The sequence below is a fragment of the Mytilus californianus genome, unplaced genomic scaffold (genome assembly GCF_021869535.1).
Source record: "Mytilus californianus isolate M0D057914Y unplaced genomic scaffold, xbMytCali1.0.p SCAF_5, whole genome shotgun sequence".
Taxonomy (NCBI): domain Eukaryota; kingdom Metazoa; phylum Mollusca; class Bivalvia; order Mytilida; family Mytilidae; genus Mytilus; species Mytilus californianus.
In genome coordinates, this window is record NW_026262701.1 from 4,286,111 (window position 1) to 4,311,302 (window position 25,192).

The 25,192-nt window shown below is 32.2% G+C and overlaps 1 protein-coding gene and 1 long non-coding RNA gene across 4 annotated transcripts in view; one reads left to right on the top strand and one right to left on the bottom strand.

Moving 5' to 3' along the window:
- Positions 1-208: 208 nt before the first annotated feature.
- LOC127701042 (uncharacterized) lies at positions 209-10,322 on the top strand. The gene is made up of 5 exons (XR_007981807.1): positions 209-523; positions 1,931-2,035; positions 3,604-3,673; positions 7,103-7,283; positions 8,888-10,322. It is a non-coding gene; the product is annotated as an uncharacterized LOC127701042 (long non-coding RNA).
- Positions 10,323-17,087: 6,765 nt separating this feature from the next.
- LOC127700345 (uncharacterized) overlaps positions 17,088-25,192 on the bottom strand; it is an 81,874-nt gene continuing 73,769 nt past the window's right edge. For all 3 annotated transcript variants that reach the window (XM_052203765.1, XM_052203766.1, XM_052203767.1), the window contains one exon: positions 17,088-18,497. In XM_052203765.1, the coding sequence (XP_052059725.1) occupies positions 18,494-18,497 (4 nt within the window). In that variant the 3' untranslated portion in view covers positions 17,088-18,493. The remainder of the gene's footprint in view (positions 18,498-25,192) is intronic.

Here is a 25,192-nt window from a genome sequence, read left to right on the forward strand (position 1 = left end):
AATACAAACCAGATCCAACAAAGACTTTTGTTACATTACACGTATTCTGTGAGATAATTCCAATGTAAATCGTTTCGACATAGTAACATTTAATAATTGATATTAGAAATGAGATACGAGATATTTAAGTCTCTAGTTTAATAATTAATACCGTTTTATACCTTTATCATGTTGTTTTAACTTTCATTTTAACCTGTATTTTCAGGTCGCCCAGAACTCTTACAAAATGAGGTTGTATACCTCAGAAATGATGTCGTGTTCTCCTTGACTTTCTATTCAAGTGAAGAATCAAATATAATAACATGGTACAGACAGTGGATACGACTGGTTAATTCAACAAAGCAAGTACAGACAACGAAACCGACAACTCTTCATTTTCTAGTTCGTGGTAAAAATGTATCAGTAGACGGATTTCAGAGTTATCTTGTCTTAGGAAATGCAAAAGAGCATCATCTGTACAATATTAAGATATGTGTGAAAAATAAGTATGGCATATCTTGTTATAGATATCTTGAGTCAGAAGGTAAATCAAATCAAATTTATCTATATTTTTGCACGGTGGAGTTTTCTTCAATTAGTTCCCTTATTGTAGTGGGCAAGTGAAACATTTTTGATATTTGTTTTTTTATGAGATTCGGCATCAATGTCCCGAGACGTGCCTTGCACATGCTCCGTAACACAGGTTTCCATATCAATTTTCTTTAGTAAAGTTGTTGTGGTTTTTCCAAGGCATCGAAATTACGCTAAAGACAGATATTTACATGAACTTATAGAGATAAGGGCATTTTGTGCTTCATGGTTGTCATTGTTCATATGTTTATTTATTCTATAAACATATTCGCATGTACTTTATATATGTATTGATATATAAAATATATATTAAACGCCGACTCAGTCAGTCTGCATGGCTAAATGCATTCATTTTGTTAGTTGTTATTGAAGTGTAGTTAAGACTTAATTTTATGTTTCAAAATGGGTACATATGTGATACTTTTTTTTTTTCTGTTCGCGTTTTCCTGTTACATTATTGTATGCATAATGAAAATAAAAGTATTTGAGGTAATAGGTTGAAGTCCCTTTGGTATCTTACCCCTTTTTTCTTAATGGATTTTTGTGATGGTGCCACATGTTGAGCAGGCTCTGCTTACCCTTCCGGAGCACCAGAGATCACCCCCGATTTTATGTTGGGTGTGTGTTGCTCAGTCTTTAGTTTTCTATGTTGTGAATTGTGTACTGTTTTTTCTTTTTGTCTTTATTCTTTTGCCATGGCGTTGTCAGATTATTTTCGACTTCTGAGTTTGAATGTCTCTTTGGTATCTGTCGCCTCTATTTTTGAACATCGTTAAAGTACTGTTGCATTATCTACCGTCTCATTCTTTGAAAATTTCTTTGATTGCTTAAGTGGTCCAGGATGCCACCAATGCCAACAATGGTGACATTTTTGCAAGGCAATATGACAAGTTTTTTTTCTGTGAACTTTTGATTGGTAGCTTATTACTAGTAAAGTACAGAGCTTTTGTTATATAACAATCATAGAATTAAAGATTTAAATAATATTGAAACATTTTTAAAATTTAAATCATCATATGCCATCGGGTTTGATTTGTTTCTCTCAGTCGTAACAACCTTGTGAAGACATGCCACATGTAGAGCAGGATCTGCGTACCCCGCTGGAGAATCCCTCCCGGTTTTTTTTTATAGGGTTCGTGTTGCTTAGTCTTTTGTTTTTTTATGTTGTGTTTTGCATACTGTTGTTTGTCTTTGATCGTTTTCATTTTCTGCCATGCCACTGTCATTTTATTTTCGATTAGTGAGTTTGAATGTCACTTTGGTATCTTTCACCTCTTTCATTTTCACTTAACATATTAAATTAGATACACACCTATCAACATCTTCTGCTTATAATATATAATTAGATTGTTTATTTCAGAAAAAGAAATGCAGCAAACCTTCCACATAATCTGGATAATAGCAGTTGTTGTAGTTATATTATGTGCTGTTGGTTTGGGGTTATTGTTTTTCCGAAAGCGTTCAGGTATCGATTTGCAACTAATTGAAACAATATTTGATATCGAGTAAATCTGTATTTGAGTTATAACCCATATTAGACTTTAAATCATTAACATTTAAATTTTACAGGAAGGTCATGTATGTGCAATAGCTTTCATTTCAAACGAGGAAATATTTTGAATGAACGATAGTTTTTGTTTCCAAACTGTGAGATAATAAGTAATATTTACTTTAAGTGAACAAAGTATTGAATACGAATGTCATCGTAACAAATATCAGTCAATCATTATAAAACCTCCCAACCAGTTAAATAGATACAAGAGATATACGACGATATTATTTGTTATACATCGAAAACGGTTACAATAATAGACGGATAAAATGCACAAATATGAAGAAAAGAAATCTTACTAAACCGTTAGATGGTTAGATGGTTTGTTATCTATTTTAGCGCAAGACAGAAATTGCTACAACAATTTCTTTTCTTAAACACGATGAGAGTACCGAAGAATCAGAAAGTAATGCATGGATTTGTGGACACAAGTATGAAAGCTTATTGAGCAGTTGTGTGTTTACACGAGCACCTTAAAAAAACTTTATCACAACTAGAGTTGATGGTCGCAGTAATTGATGCCCGTTCAGCATACCATCTTCAAACTACATTACACTGTTCAAATATTACATTAAGATCCAAAAGTCAAATCACACTCCTGGTAGACTTGTTTTTGTACTCATATGAAGCAGAATTCACATAGAACCTTCTAACTCACAGATGGCGACATATATGTGCCAATCGTCGTAACCACAATCCCGTCATTCTTTTCCCCGAATATGACCTACCGAATAAGACTTATCACCGGGTTTGTACCTACAAGAGTAACACGATAGATGCCATATGTGGAACAGGATCTGCTTATCCGTCAGGAGCACCTGAGATCACCCCCGGTTGTGCTGGGGTTCGTGTTGCTTAGTCTTCAGTTTCTATGTTGTGTTTTGTATACTGTTGTTTTTCTTTTTCTTTTTTTTTTTGTCATGGCGTTGTCATTTTATTTTTAACTTATGTTTGAATATCTCTTTGGTATCTTTCGCCTCTCTTAATTAACAAAAGGGAACGCATGGAAAATTAAACAAAATTAGCATATATCTATCAATGCACTTATTTGTCGCGTGCTCCATGATTTTGTGTTGATGGTTTATCATTGTCACGAGTCTGGAATAATCTCGAAAGTTAATTAGCTTGCGATTATCAATCACTGAATGAAATATAATTTGTCGATAATACGTTATAGATTCGTAATGAATATAAAAAAAACGTTCATAGTATATATGCATGCATTGGTTCAATAATTTCCTAAACATTATAATTATAAGAAACTCGTTACAAAAGATTTTAACTTTCTAAGTTTCAGACTGTTCAGATGATGTAAAGATCAGAATGACCGCCTAAGACTTAATGTGTTTCGTCAAAATATTCATGTAAATAATTATTAATCAGAGCATTTCAAAAATATTTTACAAATCGTTTTAGAATAACTTGTAACTTCCGATAGAATAATTAATGACTTTTCATGTACTGGATTGTTCTCATTGCAGGGAGTTCTATTTCGATAGAAAATACCACAAACCCTGTTTATCAACTAGTAGACACTCAGCAGGCTAACCAGTGAGTACAATCATTTGTGAAAACTTGAGTATCAAATATGTTATCGATCAAATAGTAATGTAAAGAATCTGTCCAGATAATTCAAACTAGGTTATAGAACTGTAAGAATCTATTCTGTGAAAGAACAGTTATAAGCTCGTTTTTTTATAGTAGCTCTTTTATCGTGATTAAGAACAACTAGGGGCTGTTAAATTGACTGTCGTTGTCAGTCAAATGTTAGATACAAAAGATAACTAGTAAAAATAATAACATTCTTTGATGTATGTATAATACTTAATTTCTTCACGCATATAATTTATTTTTAGTAAAGAATGTTTTATTTAAAGATAATCATGCCAAAGCAGTAACGAAATATAGTATAATAAAAATATTGTTATGCATTCTCGTTAGAAAAACTTTTAAGGTGTTTATCCCAGTAAAATATTTTGATTACACAGAGAAGATATTATTTTTTTTATATAAATTTGCTTAAGTAGTATTGGTAAATTTTGGCACGTGCTAATGTCAACAATTTTAATTGTTCATAAGACAAAAAAAAATAACAATCTAAAGACTGAACATACAAAATACTTAATCATGAAAAGTAAAAACACAATCCTAGATCATCGTATATGAAAATTATATAAACAATTTAGCTTTTAGCTCTTCTTTATGCTTGTATGATCAACTAGAAATACTGTGAGCACTGCTCAAATAGATCCCCCCTCCCCCCAATAAAAAAGACATGCACACACAGTGGTACCCATTGACACAAAACAAAACAATTTTGGCACTACTTAAGCTACCTTAAGTTTTACTAAGGTTGTGGCCTAGATTTTTGAACGAACAAAAATCTATAACCGTCCAATGTGTGAAAAATAGAGAGTTTGATACGATTTTTTAACAAATAATGTTCCATAACTCTACAAAATCATATCAGAAATTTATAAAAAAAACAAAAGGAAGCTTATTTCACTAAATATAAACAAGTAAATTTAGAATGTATTATGAATCATTCTCCAAATGATGAAGTTCAAAAATCTTTATTTTAGATCCCGTGCTAACTGGCATGAGAATGGTGAAAAGTGTTCAAATTATTTCGTAAATTAGAAAATAAAAAATTCATTAAGAAAACTATAACAGAACTAATAAATGAAAAAGGTCAACATCTTTCAGAGCAATCAAAAATTCTGATAGAACAACAAAATTTTTATAAAAAATTGTACTCAAGCAAAAAATTAGATTGCAATAATACATCATTTTTCAATTATAACATTAAGCTTACAGAAGAACAATGTGACTTTTGTGAAGGAAATTTAACTTTTAAAGAATGTGCTGATTGGTTAAAATTGATGAAAAATGGTAAAAGTCCAGGTTCTGATGGGTACACTGTAGATTTTTATAATATTTTCTGGAAAGATATCGATTCTTTTCTCTTTCGGTCTCTTCACTTTGGATATGAGGGTGGAAAATTTTCCGAATTTCAGTATCAAAGTGTAATAACTTCCATTCCTAAAGAGGGAAAAGACAGACAGTTTATAAGTAACTGGCTTCCTGTTAGTCTTTTGAATACTGATATGAAAATATCTCACATCTGTACTTGTTTTTTTTTTAGTGTTTGTAGTTTTTTGAGTGTTTGTGATTTTTTGTGTGTTTTGTATCTATCTGATATGTCAAGTCCTTTTCAACCGATTTTTATAATTTGTACTTATGTTGTTCTATTACACTACTGTCCAAGGTTAAGGGAGGGTTTGGAGCCACCAAACATGTTAAATCCCGCCTATGTATGTCCGTGTCCCAAGTCAAGTCAGGAGCCTGAAGTCAGGAGCCTGTGATTCAGTGGTTGTCGTTTACTGCTGTTTATCATATTTCTTTTTGTTTTTTGTTTTGCTCATAAATAAGATAGTTAGTTTGCGCGTTTGAATTGTTTTACATTTACCATTTCGGGGCCTTTTCAAGCTGGATATGCAGTATGGGTTTTTCTCATTGTTGAAGGCCGTACGGCGACCTATAGCTGTTAATATTTACGTCATATGGTCCCTGGAAGAGAGTTGTCTCATTGGCATTCATACCACGTCTTCTTTTTTTCCTTCATAAAACAGAAATAAAACAATGACGTACACAAATATGATTAGTGAGATAAACTATATGAATATAAATATAAAATTATTAACATTTTAGGTAGATAGAGACGGACTAAAAAGATTATTAAGATAGAACTATCTGGATCTCATGAAGGTTCTAGAGTAAAACGTGTAAAACTGTTAGGATCTGTTCTAGGGTAGAACTGTTCGAATATGCTCTCGGATAGAACTGTACAAGACTTTTCTAGGGTAGAACTACCGGAATATGTTCAAGGTTAAAACTTTTAAAAACTGTTCTGTGATATAACTTCCCAAGCTGTTATACGATAGAACCACTTATACGAAAAATGTTTGTAAAAGTGTCAGGAGAACTGTTCTTATTACTATTCCAACTGACAGTTTCGGCTAGATTTTAGGAGAGGTTGGAGTTTATCGTGACTATAGCATGCATGAACGTTTTACCGTTATATAACATCTGAGTAAACGCTTGAATGTTTGTTGGATACGTGTTGCTCACGTTTTCTATGCATTGTTTTATTGATTATCGGTTAGTTTTTCGTCGTTTTTCTTTTGGTCAAGGTTTTTTTTTATTACCTATGTTTTATTTTATTGTTCGCCTAAAATCCCCTTTTGGATGTTACCTTAGTTGGAAACGATACATAAATTCACTTTTTAACCACAAGAAATACCAGAATTTAAAATTGAAAGTAGCGATTAAAGAAATGAATTTTCTGCTAGGCCATATGAAATTTTTCAAGCAAAAAGTTAGTAACATTTTTGTCAGATTGATAAACATCTATTTGTAAAAATCACTACGAGTCTTGTAGAGCTCATTCAAACTTTTTCAAGTATGTAAACCAGTCACTTACCTAGTATATGAAGAAATTTTGGACTCGCAAATAAGGGGAAATAATTAAGCTGTGCATGTTTAAATATAGGTGAGTTAAATGTTGGCTAAAATTAATGATCTAGTGAGTGCGAAATATTCAAAAATAGATAAATATTAAGAATATAGCCTGAGAATGCTATTTTATGTTATAACGGTCTTAAATCAAGGAAAACTCTCTTTCACATTAAATTCATTGATGCACATTCTATTTGTGCCTGTCCCAAGTCAGGAGCATGTATTTCAGTGGTTGTCGTCTGTTGCTCTATATCATAATTGTTTTTCATTTATTTTTTTATGCATAAATCAGGCCGTTTCTTTTCTAATCTTACATTTGTCATTTCTTGGCCTTTTATAGCTGGCTACCCTGTATGGGTTTTTCTCATAGTTGAAGACCGTGTGGTGAACTATAGTTGCTAAATTTGGTCTCTGGTGGAGAGTTGTCTCATTGGAAATCATACAGCATCTTCTTTTTTTTAGATACCAACCCTTCTCCGCTGACAGAGATGAGCCGCACACGTACGAGATTCCCAACGCTGTGTATGAAGAGTTGAATGAAGACAGACCTTCTCACGACTACAGTACAGCTTCACAATATGAGGAAGTTCACAGTTCAACTATCGAGACCAATTCAATAGAAAACAGAGATAGCTACGAAAAGGTAGCAGATATAGACCGTATATATTTATGCAAAACATATGCCATTTTGTTTGTCGAAATTGAAATTTAATTTCAAGTTTTCGTAAAAAAAAGAACAGTAGAAAAACACTAAATTTTTATTATATGAATATTATCTGGATGATGGAAAAACATGAATTTTCTTTTATTGCTAGAAAATTCGAAAAGAAGTAAACATGTTCTTGTTGTAAATCAAACGCATTTTCGAACATTGATACAAAAATTGAAGAAAAACAAATAAAGGAAAATTTAACAGTACATTGTTTTTCTATAGTAAATGCAAATGAAAGCAATGCAAATTTATTCGGCTTTTTCTCCATTTTTCTTCACAGAAAGTGACAAAAATCAATTCCTCATCATTATAGCATTTTCGTTTTTCTTTATAAATGGAAACTTTAAAATCAAAAATCAAAAGACTTACAAGTACAACAGTTTTTTTAATTTGTAAATATCTCGATAAAAATAAATAATGTTACATTATTGTTGATTTTTCATTTTTTCCCAAAAAAATCACGAACATGAAAATGCTTATAAATGACAAAATAAAAAATGCATCGATGATTTTTCATTCTCTAATTTTCACATCGATATTGAAAAATGGTTTAAAGATTTACTTTTCATTCAATATTTCATCTAATTAACAGTTTAAAAGTGTACAGGTGCATACGTATACATCCCTAAAACGTCATTCAAAAATAGTTTACCTAAAGAAATAAAATAAAAAAGCAAAAAATGGAGAATTTAAAGAATATCAATTAATTGTTGACAACTTGAAAATTGAAAGACCAACATTGTAACAAATCTAATTTTTGTTTTATATACTAAAACAAAGAATATAATGCAGATGGGAACACTTTTTCAATGTTGCATTTTCGAAAGATAAATGAAAATTCTACACTATGGAGTATTTTTCTTTTGCTCACGATAGAATAATTCAAAAAACGTTACTGTGCACACATACATTTATATCTTACGTTTGAAATACTACTGGTTCGACATCGCCTCCCGTCTTTAAACAAGAGCTTCTATACAATTGAATATCTCGAATCCCAACATAAAAACGGCGATTACCTCTGTGGTTCAAGAAGGGGCATCAGTTTCTGTCTAACTAGTGACAGCCGTAAAAAAATGCATTTTGTCTGTATAAATTCATTTCATAAATTTTGTAATCGTATTAAAATAAAAGTGTAAGTTATGAAGGACATAATTTATACCTTTTGAGGTACAGAGGCCAAAAGGTATAAATTAGAACAAACTTGTCGAAAATTTCGGGCTTATAACTCAGTATGCTTCATGTGCTTTACGCACATTTTGTCTGCAGTAGGCGGTTATCAAATCATAACAGTTCAAGATCAAATAAATACTGAGTTGCAACCTTTGTATAATAGAAAAAACAAAGGATATGGGGAATCCATCCATGACACAAAATCAGTAAGCACGATGACAAAAAATGAAGGTTATTCCAGAAACACATGTCGTTGCCCTTTATTTATTTTATGGACGCTTTACGTTTATCAAATATATGCTTATTTTTGAAATTTTGAAAAATTGGATGATTCCTATGTTAATATTTGTTTTTCTTTACAGGTGGATTGATACGAGACATTCTTGCTATCTGGAATCGTAAAAAACAAATAATGACGTTATCATTTTGAAGCCTTTAAACCCTATTGCAATTGCAGGGTCAAGGTGATGTTACTCCAAAGACGTAGTGCAATGATGGACATTGATCTCCTTTTATAGTTGTTTTCTTTATCAGAGGAGAATGAACATGTCTTGCCAGAGAGAGAGAGAGAGAGAGTGAGAGAGGGAATTGTTAAATTGAATGCAATGAAAGCTTGACGTTACTTTCATACAGTATAGTACTAAACCATCAAGTCTTAGCTTGAATAAAAATCACATTGTAAATATAATAGAGAAGCAAGACGAACAAAGGGAATTTGGATTGCATATATTGCTTACACAAATTATAAGATATGAAATGCGTTACCTTCATCGGCAAAATCGAGTCCATCTGTTGATATATTGAAACGGAAATTGAATTCTGACTTACAAAAGACACCTGGATATTTCAACATAGGCAATAGGAAAGAGAACATCATAATCTGTCAGAAGAGATATAGAGCCTGCAACTTGAATTTACACTTGCAGCTTCATAACTTGTCTGACAGATCACAGTTCCCACACTGCCGTTATTAAATGTAAGATTCAAGTCATTTTTTTATGTTATGCCGAGCTTGTGATATTCATAGACAAGCACTTCAAAATGTTTTGATGTGTAAACTATTGTTTATGGTAGTGAAGTTATGGATTGTAAACAATATGTAAAATAAGTACTTGATGTTCAAACTTTTATAAAAAAAAGCAACCGATTTTGAAAAGATAAGAGAAAGTACAGCACATTCTCACTGTTATTGATAAACCTTCAAATATATATTTATTTGATATGTTTATTTGTATTTCTTTTTCACTTTGTATATTTTCATTTCACGAAAAATTTTTTATACCTAAATATTGCTCAACCAAGGTAATTAGACTTTCGAACAATGTTAATTTCATATGGTTAGCATCTCAGCTATCGTCGTTACTTTCGCCATAATTATTATATTATGACCATTGTTGATAATTGTTTGTGATATTGATATTGATATTTTCAATTTGAGATATTTCCCTTAGAGTGTATTTTTCTTTGTACATATGTATATTTGCCATGTTACTTGTTGCTTGTTGCTTTGTATTGGAGAATATGTATATAGGTTTTAGCCTGCTATTGCACCCATTTAAGTTATTTCAGAATAAAATTTGTTTGCATTGAATTAAAATATACTTCTATCCCAAATTACATATAAAAAGAAGATGTGGTATGATTGCCAATGAGACAACTCTCCACAAGAGACCATATGACACAGAACAACTATAGGTCACCGTACGGCCTTCAACAATGAGCAAAGCCCATACCGCATAGTCAGCTATAAAAAGCCCTGAAATGACAATGCCTTGTCTTTGCAAGGATACGTGATTTTCTAGAGAGGGGATGATTTTGAAAATGAATTTCCTGTCCTGGTAAGAGCTGAAAACGAATAACACTACATAAGACAGTATATAGATAACGCAAAGCCGAGAGTTGAGAGCAGAAAAACATTGTCAACCGAGGCGAAGACAGGGTTGACGGTGTCTTTTCAATGGTTAACAATCTGCTCTCTCACCCTCTCAGTTATGTGTTATTTAATTTATTGTACTGAATGTTCTGTTATTACTGTTTATTAAATTTAAAATTCAAAGAAGTAATCAGTGACGTCAGGTACATAACAACTATCCGTATTTAATAAAGCACATACTTGATCAAGGGTCTCCGTGAAGGGTAATAGATTGTTTTGCCATGGGATAGAGTAATTTATCTCCTTCGTATCAACCAATCAAACTCTGGCATTTTTACGTGAAGTTAAATTAAATGAAAATAAATATTTTGCAACATAAAATGCAGGTAACAGTTGTGTACAAAAGTTAAATTAAATTTTCGCGCGGCCAAGCCGTTGGAAAAATAAACATGCTGAGCAACAGTTGAAAATGAAAAGTCAATCCGTAAAAAATACTCCCACTTAGAATATCAATGGATAAAAAAAAAAAAATGGTGGTCCCCTAACTTCGATCCCCAAGTCAGAGCAATATTTCTAGAAACAGACAATGACTTTAATAACTCAGTTGTTGACTTCCTGAAAATATCGGTGCCACCGTCGTACAAAGAATGAAAAACCTCACATACATGTAACGAGTATCTATAAATTTGTTTTTGTTTATTTAAAACAAATCATTAAAGTTTCCTTTACATTATATTACAAATTGTGCTGGCATAAGTTATTGAGAAAGATTGATCACTTACTTTATCCTTGTCTAAATTAACCTCATATGGATAAAACGTCATTTTTTATCCTTTATTCCTTAACAAATAAAATAACATTTTTACTGATGCAGCCAGTAATAGTTTTGGTTTGTTACATTTGGCCTTAATGACGCTTAACTATGGTAACGGCATGCTTGATGTAACCAATCTTTACTCTGACTGGACGAAATTACGGAATTGACAAAAAACCAACAAAAAAAGATATATGCTACAATACAAGGAAAACATTGCGCACATAAAAATCATATTAAAAATGGAATTATCGAGATAAATAAAATAGATTCAGGTAACGAAGGTGTCATTGTTATCACTGTCAAATTGATTATATTGTTAAGGCTTAAACTGTGTTACTTGAGCAGGTAAATAGTATTAATAGCTCGAGTGTTATAAACATATCTTATCGACTTAGTTTACTTGCAAGTGCAGTCTTAAACTTCCAAGGCGTAATAATAATCTCAAAGAGAACAACATAGTATACTTGAAATAAAGGATGTCAAAATACATATATCGCAAATTTGATTACCTGTCAAAAGCTGTACTATATAGATCATTTGCCTTTGGCGTTCCGTCTGTACCCGATATACACACCGACAAAGGTTATATCTCTAATTGTTAAAGTTGTGCTTGACATATAGTTATAATTAACATTATTTCATGGTTCTAAACTGTTTCAAGTTTGTTATGCGTTACACATTGTAACATAATAACATCTTATGTGTATATCTACTTCAAAATAGGTACTTCTTTATTTCTGATAAATATACATATATATGAATTTATGTGAGGTATGCGGAATGAATTTGAAAGATTGCGCATTAATTTTATAATGGGGATTTTGTATAAGTTGTATAACTATTGACGTTAACCGGTTTGGCGGTCAGTATATAAGTTAATTGCACGGGTTTTTAGTTATCGAGGACTGGGTAGTGACCACACAATCGCACGTAATATATATAGGTAGAAGTTTATATTTTATTTTTTTTTTATACAAAAATATTTGTATTCAAGTTTTTATATAGTACAGTATTTAAATCTGTTGTATTTATTTTGTAGATTATTTTGTTACAGAACGTGATATTGTTAAAGATTCTGCCAGGCAGTTTATCTTGTGTTTTTGATGGACTTAATTTTTGTAGTTTGGTGGACTTTTAACCAGATCAGATGCATGTTGTATTAAACTAAAGAAAATTTAAGGTGGTCACTGCGCCATTCAGTATCCAAACTGGTGTTTGTTCTATTGTATTTAGAAAGTAAAGGCTAATGTTGAAGTGTATATAATTGCATGTGCTCAATTATGTAAACATATGTTAAAAATAGATGGAGCTTTTTAGCACATAAATACTTTATGTTTGGTTAAACAAAGTGCATTAAAACATAAATATATATACCTTTAGTTAATTATCTGTTTATATTTCAATTCTATTGAGAAAAACGCATATACTCAACTTACAATGAAATACCCATCAATACCCACGCTACGTCAATTTTTAAAGACCCGAATGTTGCAAAACACTTGTCCTTCCTCCATGACAAATATGTACGTTGTTGTCCCCGCAGATAAAGCCCCAAACAACATCGTTTTTGTGTGTAAATAACATTACATAAACTGCTTGGTAAATGAATTAGGTATTGACAATTCACTTGGAAACTCAACATATACCCTCACGACATTTACAAAAAAGGAAATCTTGGATAATCATAGGTCTGTTCTATGTTCCTTTGGAATTTCAACCAAAGATGAAGAACTGGATTTTCCATCAATGTATTGGATACCTAAACTACATAAATGTCCTTACAAACAACGGTATATTGCTGGGTCTTCCAAGTGCCCCACGAAACCTCTTTCTTAATTATTAACATCTATTTTATCAGCAATCAAAGCCGGGCTCCAAAGTTATTGTGAAACTGCCTATTCTAGAGGTGGCGTGAATCAGATGTGGATAATAAAAAAATCCAAAGATCTTTTAGAGTACATACAATCTAAGACTCTTTCATCTTGCAATAGTATTAAAACATTTGACTTTTCTACACTTTACACAAGTACTCCCAATTCCAAACTAAAAGACAAATTGAAAGAGTTGGTATTACTTTGTTTCATTAAAAAGAATGGCGAACGTAGATACAAGTATCTTGTCTTGGGGAGGGATAAATCCTACTTTGTAAAGAATCACTCTGATTCAAACAAAAAATTCTCTGAAACTGACATTATCAAAATTTGCTGACTATGTTGAACGAATCTATCCCATCGAACTGGAGATAAAAGAGGGACGAAAGATACCAGAGGGACAGTCAAACTCATAGATCGAAAACAAACTGACAACGCCATGGCCAAAAATAAAAAGACAAACAGACAAATAATAGTACAGACGACACAACATAGAAAACTAAAGACTAAGCAACACGAACCCCACCAAAAACTGGTGGGTGATCTCAGGGAAGGGTATTGTAGTTACGACATAAAGAACATATCCGATATCATCTGTGAAACGGTTATTCCATAACAGTCAACCAACTCGTGATGGCGTCCGTAAAATATACGAAGGGATGATTTCAACTTCACCATTTGGAACTCTTGGTTTAATAGCTTCCTTGTGAGCAGCAATCCTCTATCAAGGAAATCATGATAGGAAATACAAGCCCGGGAATATCGTATCAATTGGGAGATATATACTCCGTATGCAGGCGCTGCTGGAATGTTGCTACATATAAATGAAAAGTTCACAATTGGGAAGCTGAAATCATCTCTTTTGTCGTAAAGTTTTGGTTTGAACCGACCCTCATTGTCAATTTCCAGATGTAAGTCAAGGTATGAGGCAGACTTAACTGTATCTGTAGCATCCTTTATCTCTAGTTCGATGGGATAGATTTGTTCAACATAGTCACCAAATGTTGTATTATTTAGTGAGAGAACATCATCTATATAGCGGAACGTAAAGTTAAAGGATATTGCTAACTTCTTATCTTTCTTCCAAAGAAGTTCCTGTATGAAGTCAGCCTCATAATAATAAAGAAACAAGTCGGCAAGAAGAGGGGCACAATAAAGGATACTTCAGATACAAAGCCAAAGTGTATGCATACATTACTTTTTTGCATTAAGTTTAAACGATGATTAAGTTTGGTTAAGTAAATGCATTTGTAAAAAATCACAAGGTCATGATAAAATCATTTTATTATACTGCAGCGTTAACAATAGAGTTCATGGTATATTTTCTTTATTTACTGCTATATTCATTGATTGTGATATGATAACAAATATATTTAGCAGAATAATGCGTATATACTGCGAACAAAAAAAAAAATACAAAATAAGTAAAGAAATCCACTTTTATTTTAAAACCATTTTCAAAAATAATTTCATTCATTTAATAAAACATTTAAACAAAAGAGTTGACTGTACTCTATTATCCTGGTTAATAAAAGGTGTAGAGAAACATCTAGAAGAAAGGTTGTTGCACACTATCTTTAACTAGATGTAGTTTAAAATCATGGGTTACGCATTTGGAAAAAAGTCACCAAGGTCTACCCACCAAACTGAACTATTGACTGTTTTTCCGCAACGCCGTTGCTTTATGCTTTGATAAATTGTAACATTTAAAAAAGAATTATTGCTATCATATTATATTTATTTATTCATTTTTTATATAGCATTTCATTTCTTCTTAATGAAATGAAGAGAACAGCACTTTATAAAAGCAAACAAGCAATCATAGTTGTATTCACACATTCAATATAATGCCACCTACCGGCTGTAATGCCTCGATTGAATGCGTTTACACTAATATAGGAGAAGCACTAGTTGTAACTGATGCAACAATAAGTCAACCAGAATGGAACTCACGCTTGACCTGTTACTTCCATTGGTACAACTACATACCAAATATTTATCAAACTGTTTCGACGGAGGAGAAAATCTGAGATGGAAAGATACGAAGAGGTAAATTATATGCAATCAGTGCTAGGAAACCAACGGATAACATCATGGCCAAAACAAATGTAACGACGGAAATCTCATAAATCCTTTACGACGATGAAAATCAGGGTAAACAACTAAAAAAGATAGTAAGCCACAAAAAAAGCATTACCGGGGAAGCCTCTTCTGTTAAACATACATCTACCAAAACGCCTGATTTTACAAAACACAGCACAGAAAGCTAAAGACTGGACAATTCGAATTCATCAAAATACTGGTTGATCTCAGTTGATTCCGTATTTGTAAGCAATACCTAATCCACTAGTTGGATCTGTCTTGATACTAATTTTAGTAAAAATCATCGGTTTTAAGGAGTAGTCAGTAATGTCAAAGTCGAAGACAAGTCGTCTCGATTCTTCCTTTATCGAATGAGAAAAACTTATCAAAGACACCCTGCTTATACTTTGTACGCCGGACGCGTTTTGTATAAATATCAAGACTTTGTGGAATCAATATTCCGGAAGGTTTATTTTTCGTCATTTGTTACACAGATATACTTCAATAACCAATCAAATCATGATTGAGTCCTGAAAACATTCAAAAATTACTTAAACTTTACCATTTGAAATTTTTGTTTTAGTTGAACAAAAAGATTCCAAATGGACAATACGAGAATGGAGTGGTGGTTACGACAATTGAAATAAATCCATTGTCAACTGTGACATCCATATTCCATAACTGTCAACGATCTAATAATGTAGTCCGTTAAACTTTCAAAAGGGATTACTTCCACTCCTCCACTCGAATCCTTGGTTCAATAGCATCTTTATAAAAGAAATCATGATAGTAAATTCAAGGCTTGGAATATCATATCAATGGAGAGATATATACTGCATATGCAGGCGCTGCTGAAATGTTGGTACCATCAGAAAAAAACTTTTGGGAAACTGAAACAATTTTTGTCATATTGTACTCAACCGAACCTCATTGTTAAGGATTTCACCGTATTTTGGATATCTTTATTTCAATTTAGATGCAATAGATGCGTTCAAAATAGTCACCAGTCCTTAACTTTGAGAATGAAACGACATTATCTTTATAACGGAATTTGATATTAAAGTTTAATGCTAGCTGATATCAATTTCCCTTAGAAGCTTCCGTATGACGTCTGCCACATAGGAATAAGTGAACAAGAAGATGAACATACTAGTTTTCCAGATGGTTGCCAATTGTCAAGCATCTGTCAAGGATTTTTGTTTACAAATCAAGAGCTTGTTTTTTAGTTGTTCTCCATTTTTTTTAATGTATATAACATTAGTTTTTCGTATGTTGTTTTCTACATTTTGTCATGTCGAGGCCTTTTATCGCTAACTATGCAATAGTGGTTTTGCTCATTGTTAACCTATAGTTGCTAACATCTACACCATTTGTTTATGTTTTGTCTCGTTGTATCTTTTGCAATCATACCACATCTCTTTATGTAATAAAGTATTGTTCATCCCTGTCTTAATCAAAGTAATTGTTACTATGTTTGTGAGGTCCTCGGTGGCCATGTGGTCTAAGTAGTTCATCTGATGAATCACTAGCTAGTCAACGCTGAGGTTTTAAGTTCGAACCTCGCATGTGGCAGATGCATTCGACTCCAATACTTAATGACTACTATTGTCAGGTATCCTGTCGAAGGTCGGTAATTCTCCCATGGCACTCCATCTTCCTCCACTAGGGAAACTTGTCCCACGATTTAGACAGCAGTGCTTAAAGTGGGGTTAAACACCAACAGTCATTCAATCAATTTTTGTTCGCCATCTTGTCAATATTACACAAATTGACAAGTTCCTTCAATAGCTTCCCTGCGAGCAACAATCTTGTATCAAGGAAAATATGACAGAAAACACAAGATCTGGAATATAGTATCAGCTTATCAACTGGCAGATATAAACTTAAAACGCAGTCGTTACTGAAATCTGCTTCAGTAATTTTAGATATGAACAATTTTATTTTAGAAATATTGCATAACAAAATGATGAAACACAAGTTTAACAATTTAAATAAGCATATTCATTCCACAAATTTACTTTTACACCAATGAATTAAAAAAAAAGTTACTGACTTAGAAGGGAGAAAAAAACTGAAATTTTCTTTCAGTGAATTTTGAAACAGGCTAAAATAATTTAATTTGTTGTGTACGAGAGGCAAATCTTAAAAATCATTTCGTATGAAAAGTATAGGTTTCGTGGAAAAAAAGGTATGAAAAGCAACTTGATACCACTTTAAACCTGAATTAATGCTTCATTAACCCCAATTGTTATTTACACATCGACAATTTCGTTCAAGGTAATCTGATGGACCAAGGTATCAATTCATATCAAGTTGAAAATAAGGAGTTGTGCCTTAAATATATTCAGTACTTTTATGAAAATAATAGCCAGATTATGTGGGATTTACATTTTGGGTAAAACTACCATTGGATGTATTTGGGACAAATCAAATAAGAATTTCGCGAACAGAAAAGCAAAATAACTTCAATGAAAACTACTGCATACATGTAACATGATTTACAAAGAAGAAAGAGTACAATAGATAAATCTTTCAAACGGAGATGTTCTCTTTTGTAATGAAAAAACATCAGTGTTTCGCACGATCGTCTTTTTGTTCACAGTAAAATGTTGGAAGGAGTCTGGCGTGACATTTTTGAGAAAACATGCGAATTTTGTACAAAATTGAGAATCAAACTTGACAAACATCCAAATGATTATGATATGCGTTTTCTAATTATAAATACAGTGCTTCTAATAACAAAATAAATGTGTTATTTGGAAAACTAGTAATATCGCAAAATACCAAATAAAAGCGATAACAGATTTGATAATTTTGAAATGATAAAAACTTTAATAGAATTGTTGTTCGAATCTTTCAAACGAATCACGAACAATGCATCCTTCTCTATAATGATCCAGAATTTTGGTAGATAAATTTATATTTTGCCTGGTCAGGTTAGTATAATGACCACATCAATACAAGATACAAGATATACTATTGTGCCAATCATGGCGCCCATTACTGAGCAAAATAATCATCGTAATTACAAAACAAAGTATACACCACAACATGATATTTTAACTAAATAAAATAACAAAATAACTGGTTAATAATGTATTAGTATGATTGTTATAAAATAAGGTTTAATACAAATTGAATGTAGAAAAAAAAGATATATAATAAAGTAATGATAAAAGTGACAAAATTTTATAATGATAAAATTAACAAAATTTTGTAAGTAACACACTGCAACCTAGACCAAATTAGTCATGAATCCATGTGTTCTGTATTGTATAACCAGATACATTGTAATCAATACTCCATGCGCTAACATCACTTTTAGTCATCTGAAAAAGATATTTGTGGTTTGAAAAAAAACATTTGATTGCGATTTATTAGTTTACGACACGCACGTGTTAGATAACCCTCATTTTAACGACTCAAATATAGATATGTGGAATTCTAATGATAGAAGATTAAGATAAGAGGAGCATTCACATAATACCTAAAAAAACCGTTAAAGGCCATCTTCAGCCATGTCCACTGCAACCTTTGTTTTAGTACTATCAAATTCGGCATGGGGAGCTCCAAATTTAGACAATTTATATCATTTAAATGGTGGCTCTAAGGCGGAAGATACCATCGAGTTCGACTTGTTTCCCAACAGAGATATCAACCCAGTGCAATTCATAAACGTATGATAATGGTTTTGTATACATGCCACGTGTTTCTAGAATAATCTTCATGGATTTTGTTAAGAAAAACAGATAAAAGATGTCAAAGAATAACAACCAAAGTCATTAACAGATCAGCAAAAGCGTATAAAGAGTGATTTGCCAAATGCAATAGTGATCTTAAGTTTAGTTCGACGGAAGAATTGTTTTACCATTGAGCCATAAGTGGACTACGGAACTGATTGACCACAGTTTGGAAAGAAAACAATATATGTACTAGAATTCAAATTTTAAATGACTATATTTCCCGACATTTTTCTCCTACCGGGGTTTAAATCCGTAGGTTGAAGAATGAAACGCACGTCTGGCGTACGAAATTGTAATCCTGATATATATGATGAGTTAATTATCTATTAGTGGCCTGTATACTAAAACATATGCATGTTTGTAAGGTTAATTCTATATGATTTAACTAAAACAAAACCTTAGATTATCGTTAACATTCTTTTATTTAGTTTTGTTGGTCGCTTACTATGAAGTTCCGCCTGTTCATTGATAATCTATATATGTAAACTCATTATAGATACAAGGATTAGCATTTTTGTTCGCCAGACGCGGGTTTCGTCTTCAAAAGACAAATTAGGGACGCTCAAATAAAAAAAGTTAAAAAGAATAAACACAGTTCCGAAAAACCCGAAACATTGCGTACATAGCACAGTATCAATGTAAGGCCAGAGATATGATTCGCACCTTAATGATTGATATTGGATCAATTTCTATGAAACTATTGAAAATTTCCCTAGTACAGTTATAACCAACTCAAAGCAAGAAACCATGGCTGAAAATATGGATTTTTGTATTTCCACAGAAAATCTGTACTCTGATGAAAACTTGGACTTAAACGATGGCTATACCATACCATGCGGTCAAATCCCTTACAGTCAAAAACCTCATGCTGAAATCGAATTAGCTGAAGAGGGAGTGCAAAATATAACAGAACTGAATAAGAGAAGATATCCTCTAAGTTTTCATGGTCAATAGAGGATATCTTCTGGAATTATCTAGATATATAACCGAAAAAAGAATTTAACCTTTCACTACAAGATAGGAACTGCCTACGATGAAAATGTCATCATTCCCAAAGCGGATAAAAACAATGTAACAGTCATTCAAAATCTCTCCGACTATCTCAAAGAAGGTGAAAAACAATTGAATGATAACATACATTATGAACAAATACAATCTTAGAAACACTCAGAAAAAAGTATATGAAGTAATTTACAAAATGATAGAAGAAAACTGTATTGATGAAATATCTTTCGAATACATTAAAAATGAACAAAATTATGTAAAAACACCTTTTGCATACTTCCTCCCTAAAGTTCACAAACTGGACAGTGAAAAAGAAAACAATCAAATAACAACTATAAATGTCCCTGGTAGACGAATTATATCACAGAGTAACGGAACACTTGAAAGAATAGGAAGATATTTCTTACTTCATTAGTAAAAACAGAAAAAACGTACATTTCTGACACAGGTGACTTAATCAGAAATATTGAAAACTGTACATTTGATAATAATGTACTACTTGATACATATGATCTAACATCACTATATACCAATCTCAGATTTGAGGAAATCACACAAGCTTTACAAAAAGCACTTGATAAAAATGAAGAAATTGAATATCCTATAACAAAACCTACCAATAAATTTCTGGTTGAAATAACAAAGCTGAATTTACCTTTCATGGAAATTCATATCGACAAATTATTGGAGCATCAATGGGAGCAACAGTTTCCACTGAAATATGTGACATTGCTATTTACAATCACATAAACTCAATCCTTGAAAACTCTCCAACTTCTGAAAAAATTATTTTTCATAAAAGAATGAAAGATGACGGACTACTGGTTGTAAAAGCAAAAGTGTCTGAAATTGATTTCCTGTTTGAAAATGCAAATAAACAACACAACCTGTTAAAGTTCACTTATGAATGCAATAATCATTCCATAAAATTTCTAGACCTTGAAAGCTTCAAAGGCGAACGCTTCAAAAATACTGGTGTTTTAGACCTGAAATGCTTTACAAAGAAAACCGAAAAATACCGATATCTTTTTCAAAATCAGTCTGTTCCTATTGTATCCTACAATTACACCAAAACCATTGCACCTAAAGTATTTAACTATAAGCAAGCATTTTAGGACCTTGATTTAGAAAAATACCTAAAAAAAAACCTCCGACATGTGACTGTTCCCACTCGCCTTTTATTTACAGCCCCTATGGCCATGTTATTACTGGGGATCTAAACATAATTCAACATGAACATCTCCGAAAGGTGATATCTCATGGTCCTAAGTTTAGAGAACCCTAACACATCAATTGGAACCATAACTTCAAAATAATTATGGATTCCACTGAGGACTACGCCAGAGCATGGGCTAAACGTTAAGAAGTTGAACTGGACACATTGTCAGAATGGGACAAACAAGCAGGTCTCTGATAAAACGTCGAATTCATAAGTTGAAAAACTGTGTGAATGATCGACCAAAGTCCGTTTTCAGAGACAAAGAAGCTGTGAAATGTCTATCATCTCTTCGCGATAAATATTTTGTTGTTCCTGCGGACAAAGCTTCAGATAATATTGTTTTGTAAGTAAATCGTACTACTATGAGTGTCTTGTAAATGAATTAGGAACAAATTAGCACTCAGGATATCCCACATACAAACATATTTCATTTGACAAGGATGAGATTTTGGCGAATCATAAGTCCTTCATGGCATCAATGAACATTACATTGAACAGCAAATCTGAGGACTTACCTTGATTGTATTGGATACCTAAGATACACAAAATTCCGTACAAACAAAGGTACATTGCCGGCTCATCTGCATGTTCTACAAAGGAATTGTCCATTAGATTGACAAACATTCTGGCCGCAGTGAAAGAGGGTCTCCAGAAATACTGTGAAACTGTTTACTCGCGTAGTGGTAATAACCATATGTGGATTCTAAAAAATCTTAAGAACTTCTTGATAATTTTAAATCTTGATCTTTCTCTTAAATTAATTCTACCAAAACTTTTGATTTTTGAACCCTGTATAGCACCATTCCTCATGTGAAATTGAAAAATCGTCTAAAAGAAATAATCCACAATGCTTTTCAAAATAAAAATGGCAGCATACGCTATAAATGTATTGCTTTGGGATACCATACGGCATATTTTGTTAATAGTGAACAAAAAAATCACGCTACACAGAGGAACAAGTGATCAGTATGCGGAAATTTCACACAGACAATATATTTGTTGAATTTGGAGGTAAACTTTTTCAGCAAGTTGTCGGCATTCCTATGGGAACGAACTGTGCGCCTCTTCTTATTTTCATATGATTCTGAGTTCCTTCAGACACTTGTCAAAAACAAGAAAATCGAAGAAGCTTGATCATTTAGTTTTACTTTCAGATATATTGAAGATGTTCTTTCCATTAACAATCCAAACTTTTTTTTTGGGGTTCAATTAATATATCCTCCAGAACTAGAAATTAAAGAAACAACAGACACGGCTTCCTCTGCCTCATTTTTAGACTTAAACCTCGAATTTGACACAAGTGGTCATCTCAATACCAGAATCTATGATTAGCGGGACGATTTTTTTCCCACCATAGCAGCAATATACCAACTTCACCTGTATATGGGATAAACATTTCCCAACTCATTCGGTATTCAAGAGCTTGCAGCTGCTACTCAGACTTTATAAAACACCACCAGTGTCTGAGCAGAAAGTTGATGAGCCAAGGTTATGTCAAAGAACGTCTCGTCCTGTTTCTAAAAAAGTTCATTGGAAGATACCAAGACCTTGTTGATAAATATTCCGTATCAACTTCACAAAAAATACATGATTGTCTTGAAGAATAGATTCTAGGTACTGACGTTGTTTATCATATTAATTACGTGTTAAAGTCCAGCCTTATTTGTCCTTTACTGTTTATCCATTTTTGATTATATACTTATGACGTGGATCGGTACTTATACATCCCGCCATTAATATTGTGCTATGGTCAATTTTGAGTTCTTGTCTTTCATTTTTGCTTATGTAATTTGTCTATATGCCATTTTGTGTTTCTTTGTTGAAACAGTTATTTGTTTTTATAGTGATTAAGATTACATTACAATGTTGCTGTACCCCAATTTTTGACGTTTTTACCTATTATGTCTGTTTGTTTTGCTCTCACATTGTTGTCAATATAATGGAATTCTATGCGACTGTCATACAAGTGAGAGGTTTAGCTAGCTATAAAACCAGGTTTAATTCACCATTTTCTACATAAGGAAATGCCTGTACCAAGTCAGGAATATGGCAGTTGTTTTCCATTCGTTTGATGTGTTTGAGCTTTTGATTTTGCCATTTATAAAGGACTTTCCGCTTTGAATTTCCCTTGGAGTTCGGTATTTTTGTTATTTAACTTTTTTCATAAAAACTCAAACCATCCCATTTCAAACTTTAAATCCTTTATTCAAGGCGAAGGTATTCGTAAACTTAGAAACACCAACACTGAAAGTGAATTTCAAACAAGAAAAAACCTCTTTATTGAAATTATTAGTTAGAGGATATAAACTGAAATTGGTAAAACAAATTCTATCACAAATCAAATTCCAAGAAAGACAAGATAAATTAAAGAAAAAGAACAAAGTTGAAAATAAATGTAATGTATCATGCATTACAAATTATCATCCTCAAGCTGAAAAAACTTCAAAAAGTATTCAGGAAATACTGGCATCTTATTAAAACAGATTCTACAATAGGTGTCAAATTCCACAAAAACCTATCAATAGGATTCAAAAGAAATAGAAACATTGGCGAATAAGTGAAACAAGCTATAAAATGATTTTTATAAGCCTCACAGCTCCTACTAAATATTTAACTGTGCAGAACTAATTAATGACCATCATGTAAACAACACATGTAAACTGACATTCTTATGACAAAACTTTCTTACCATGAAACACTTAATTCAACATTTATTGAAATAGGTTGCAATAGTTTGAAAAAAAAAATCTAAATTCATATTCAAATTAACAAATTAAAATATCATAATTGATAAATAAAAAAAAATTGAAAATTAAAAATGAAAACTGTAATATAAGATAAAAAAATTAAAACAGAAATAAAAAATAAATAAATCAAAAACAAAAACAAAAACAAAAACAAAAGGAGTGGTCTCTGATGAAGGTTTTCCCTGGAATAAGCATAATTCCGAGAGAGAAAAACCGAAACATTCCGTACATAGCATAGTATCAATGTAAGGCCATATATATGATTCGCACCTAAATGGGTGGATATTGAACAAATTTCTATGAAATGATACCAGGATTAACATTTTTGTTCGCCAGACGCGGGTTTCGTCTTCAAAAGACAAATCAGGGCCGCTTGAATCAAAAAAGTTAAAGGGCCAAATAGAGTACGAATATGAAGAGAAGTGATGATCCAAAGGTTTTGCCATATACAGCTAAGGTAATCTATTCATGGGATAAAAAAAAATCCTTAGTATTTCGAAAAATTTAAAGTTTTTGTTGCCAGTTTATTCATTCTTTTTACCGTATCACTGACAATTCATTTCAACACAGAAGTGCTGACTACTGTGCTGGTGATACTCACGAGTTTTCAGTTGTAATGTTCGTTTTTTGTAAGGTGTAATGTATTCAAAATGAACGTTTAAACTCTACCTTATTTAAATGCAAAGTGGTAGTTTACATTTACAGGCCTTCATCCTGGTTGGCCTGAAGTATTTGCATCTGGATTTTAAGAAATAAATTTAAGAATATTGAAAGTAATTATTAGCTGCAACACCTGCATCTGCGATTTACGCTGACCTGAAATATTATGATCTTAGACATCTCTGTCTAGGAGTGAAACTAACATTTGAGCTGTCTATGTCTGTTTAAATGTCTTGTTTTAATTTCATCTATTATTTTTTTCATATGTTATCCCTCAATTATGTGTTATTCAGAAACTATTCGGAACTTTCAGTCACTTCATCTTTTTTGCTGAAATAGGACAAACGGATACAAATTGTACTAGAAAGAAGTCCAAAGTATTTTCTACAAAAAGGGGAAACATAGATACGTGTTCATTATTCCTCGATTTATGGCATTCAAAAGAACCACACGGATTCCCACAACAAAGAAACAGATTATTTCATTAAACATGTTAAAATTATGATTGACAACATATTTGTTGAGTTTAGTGTATCGATATTTCAGTAGACAGTCTGTATTTCGATGGTTATTAATTGTACGCCACTACTAGTCGGCTTTTTTGTACTCATTTGAAGAAAATTCACAAATAATTTTCTCAAAGAAAACCG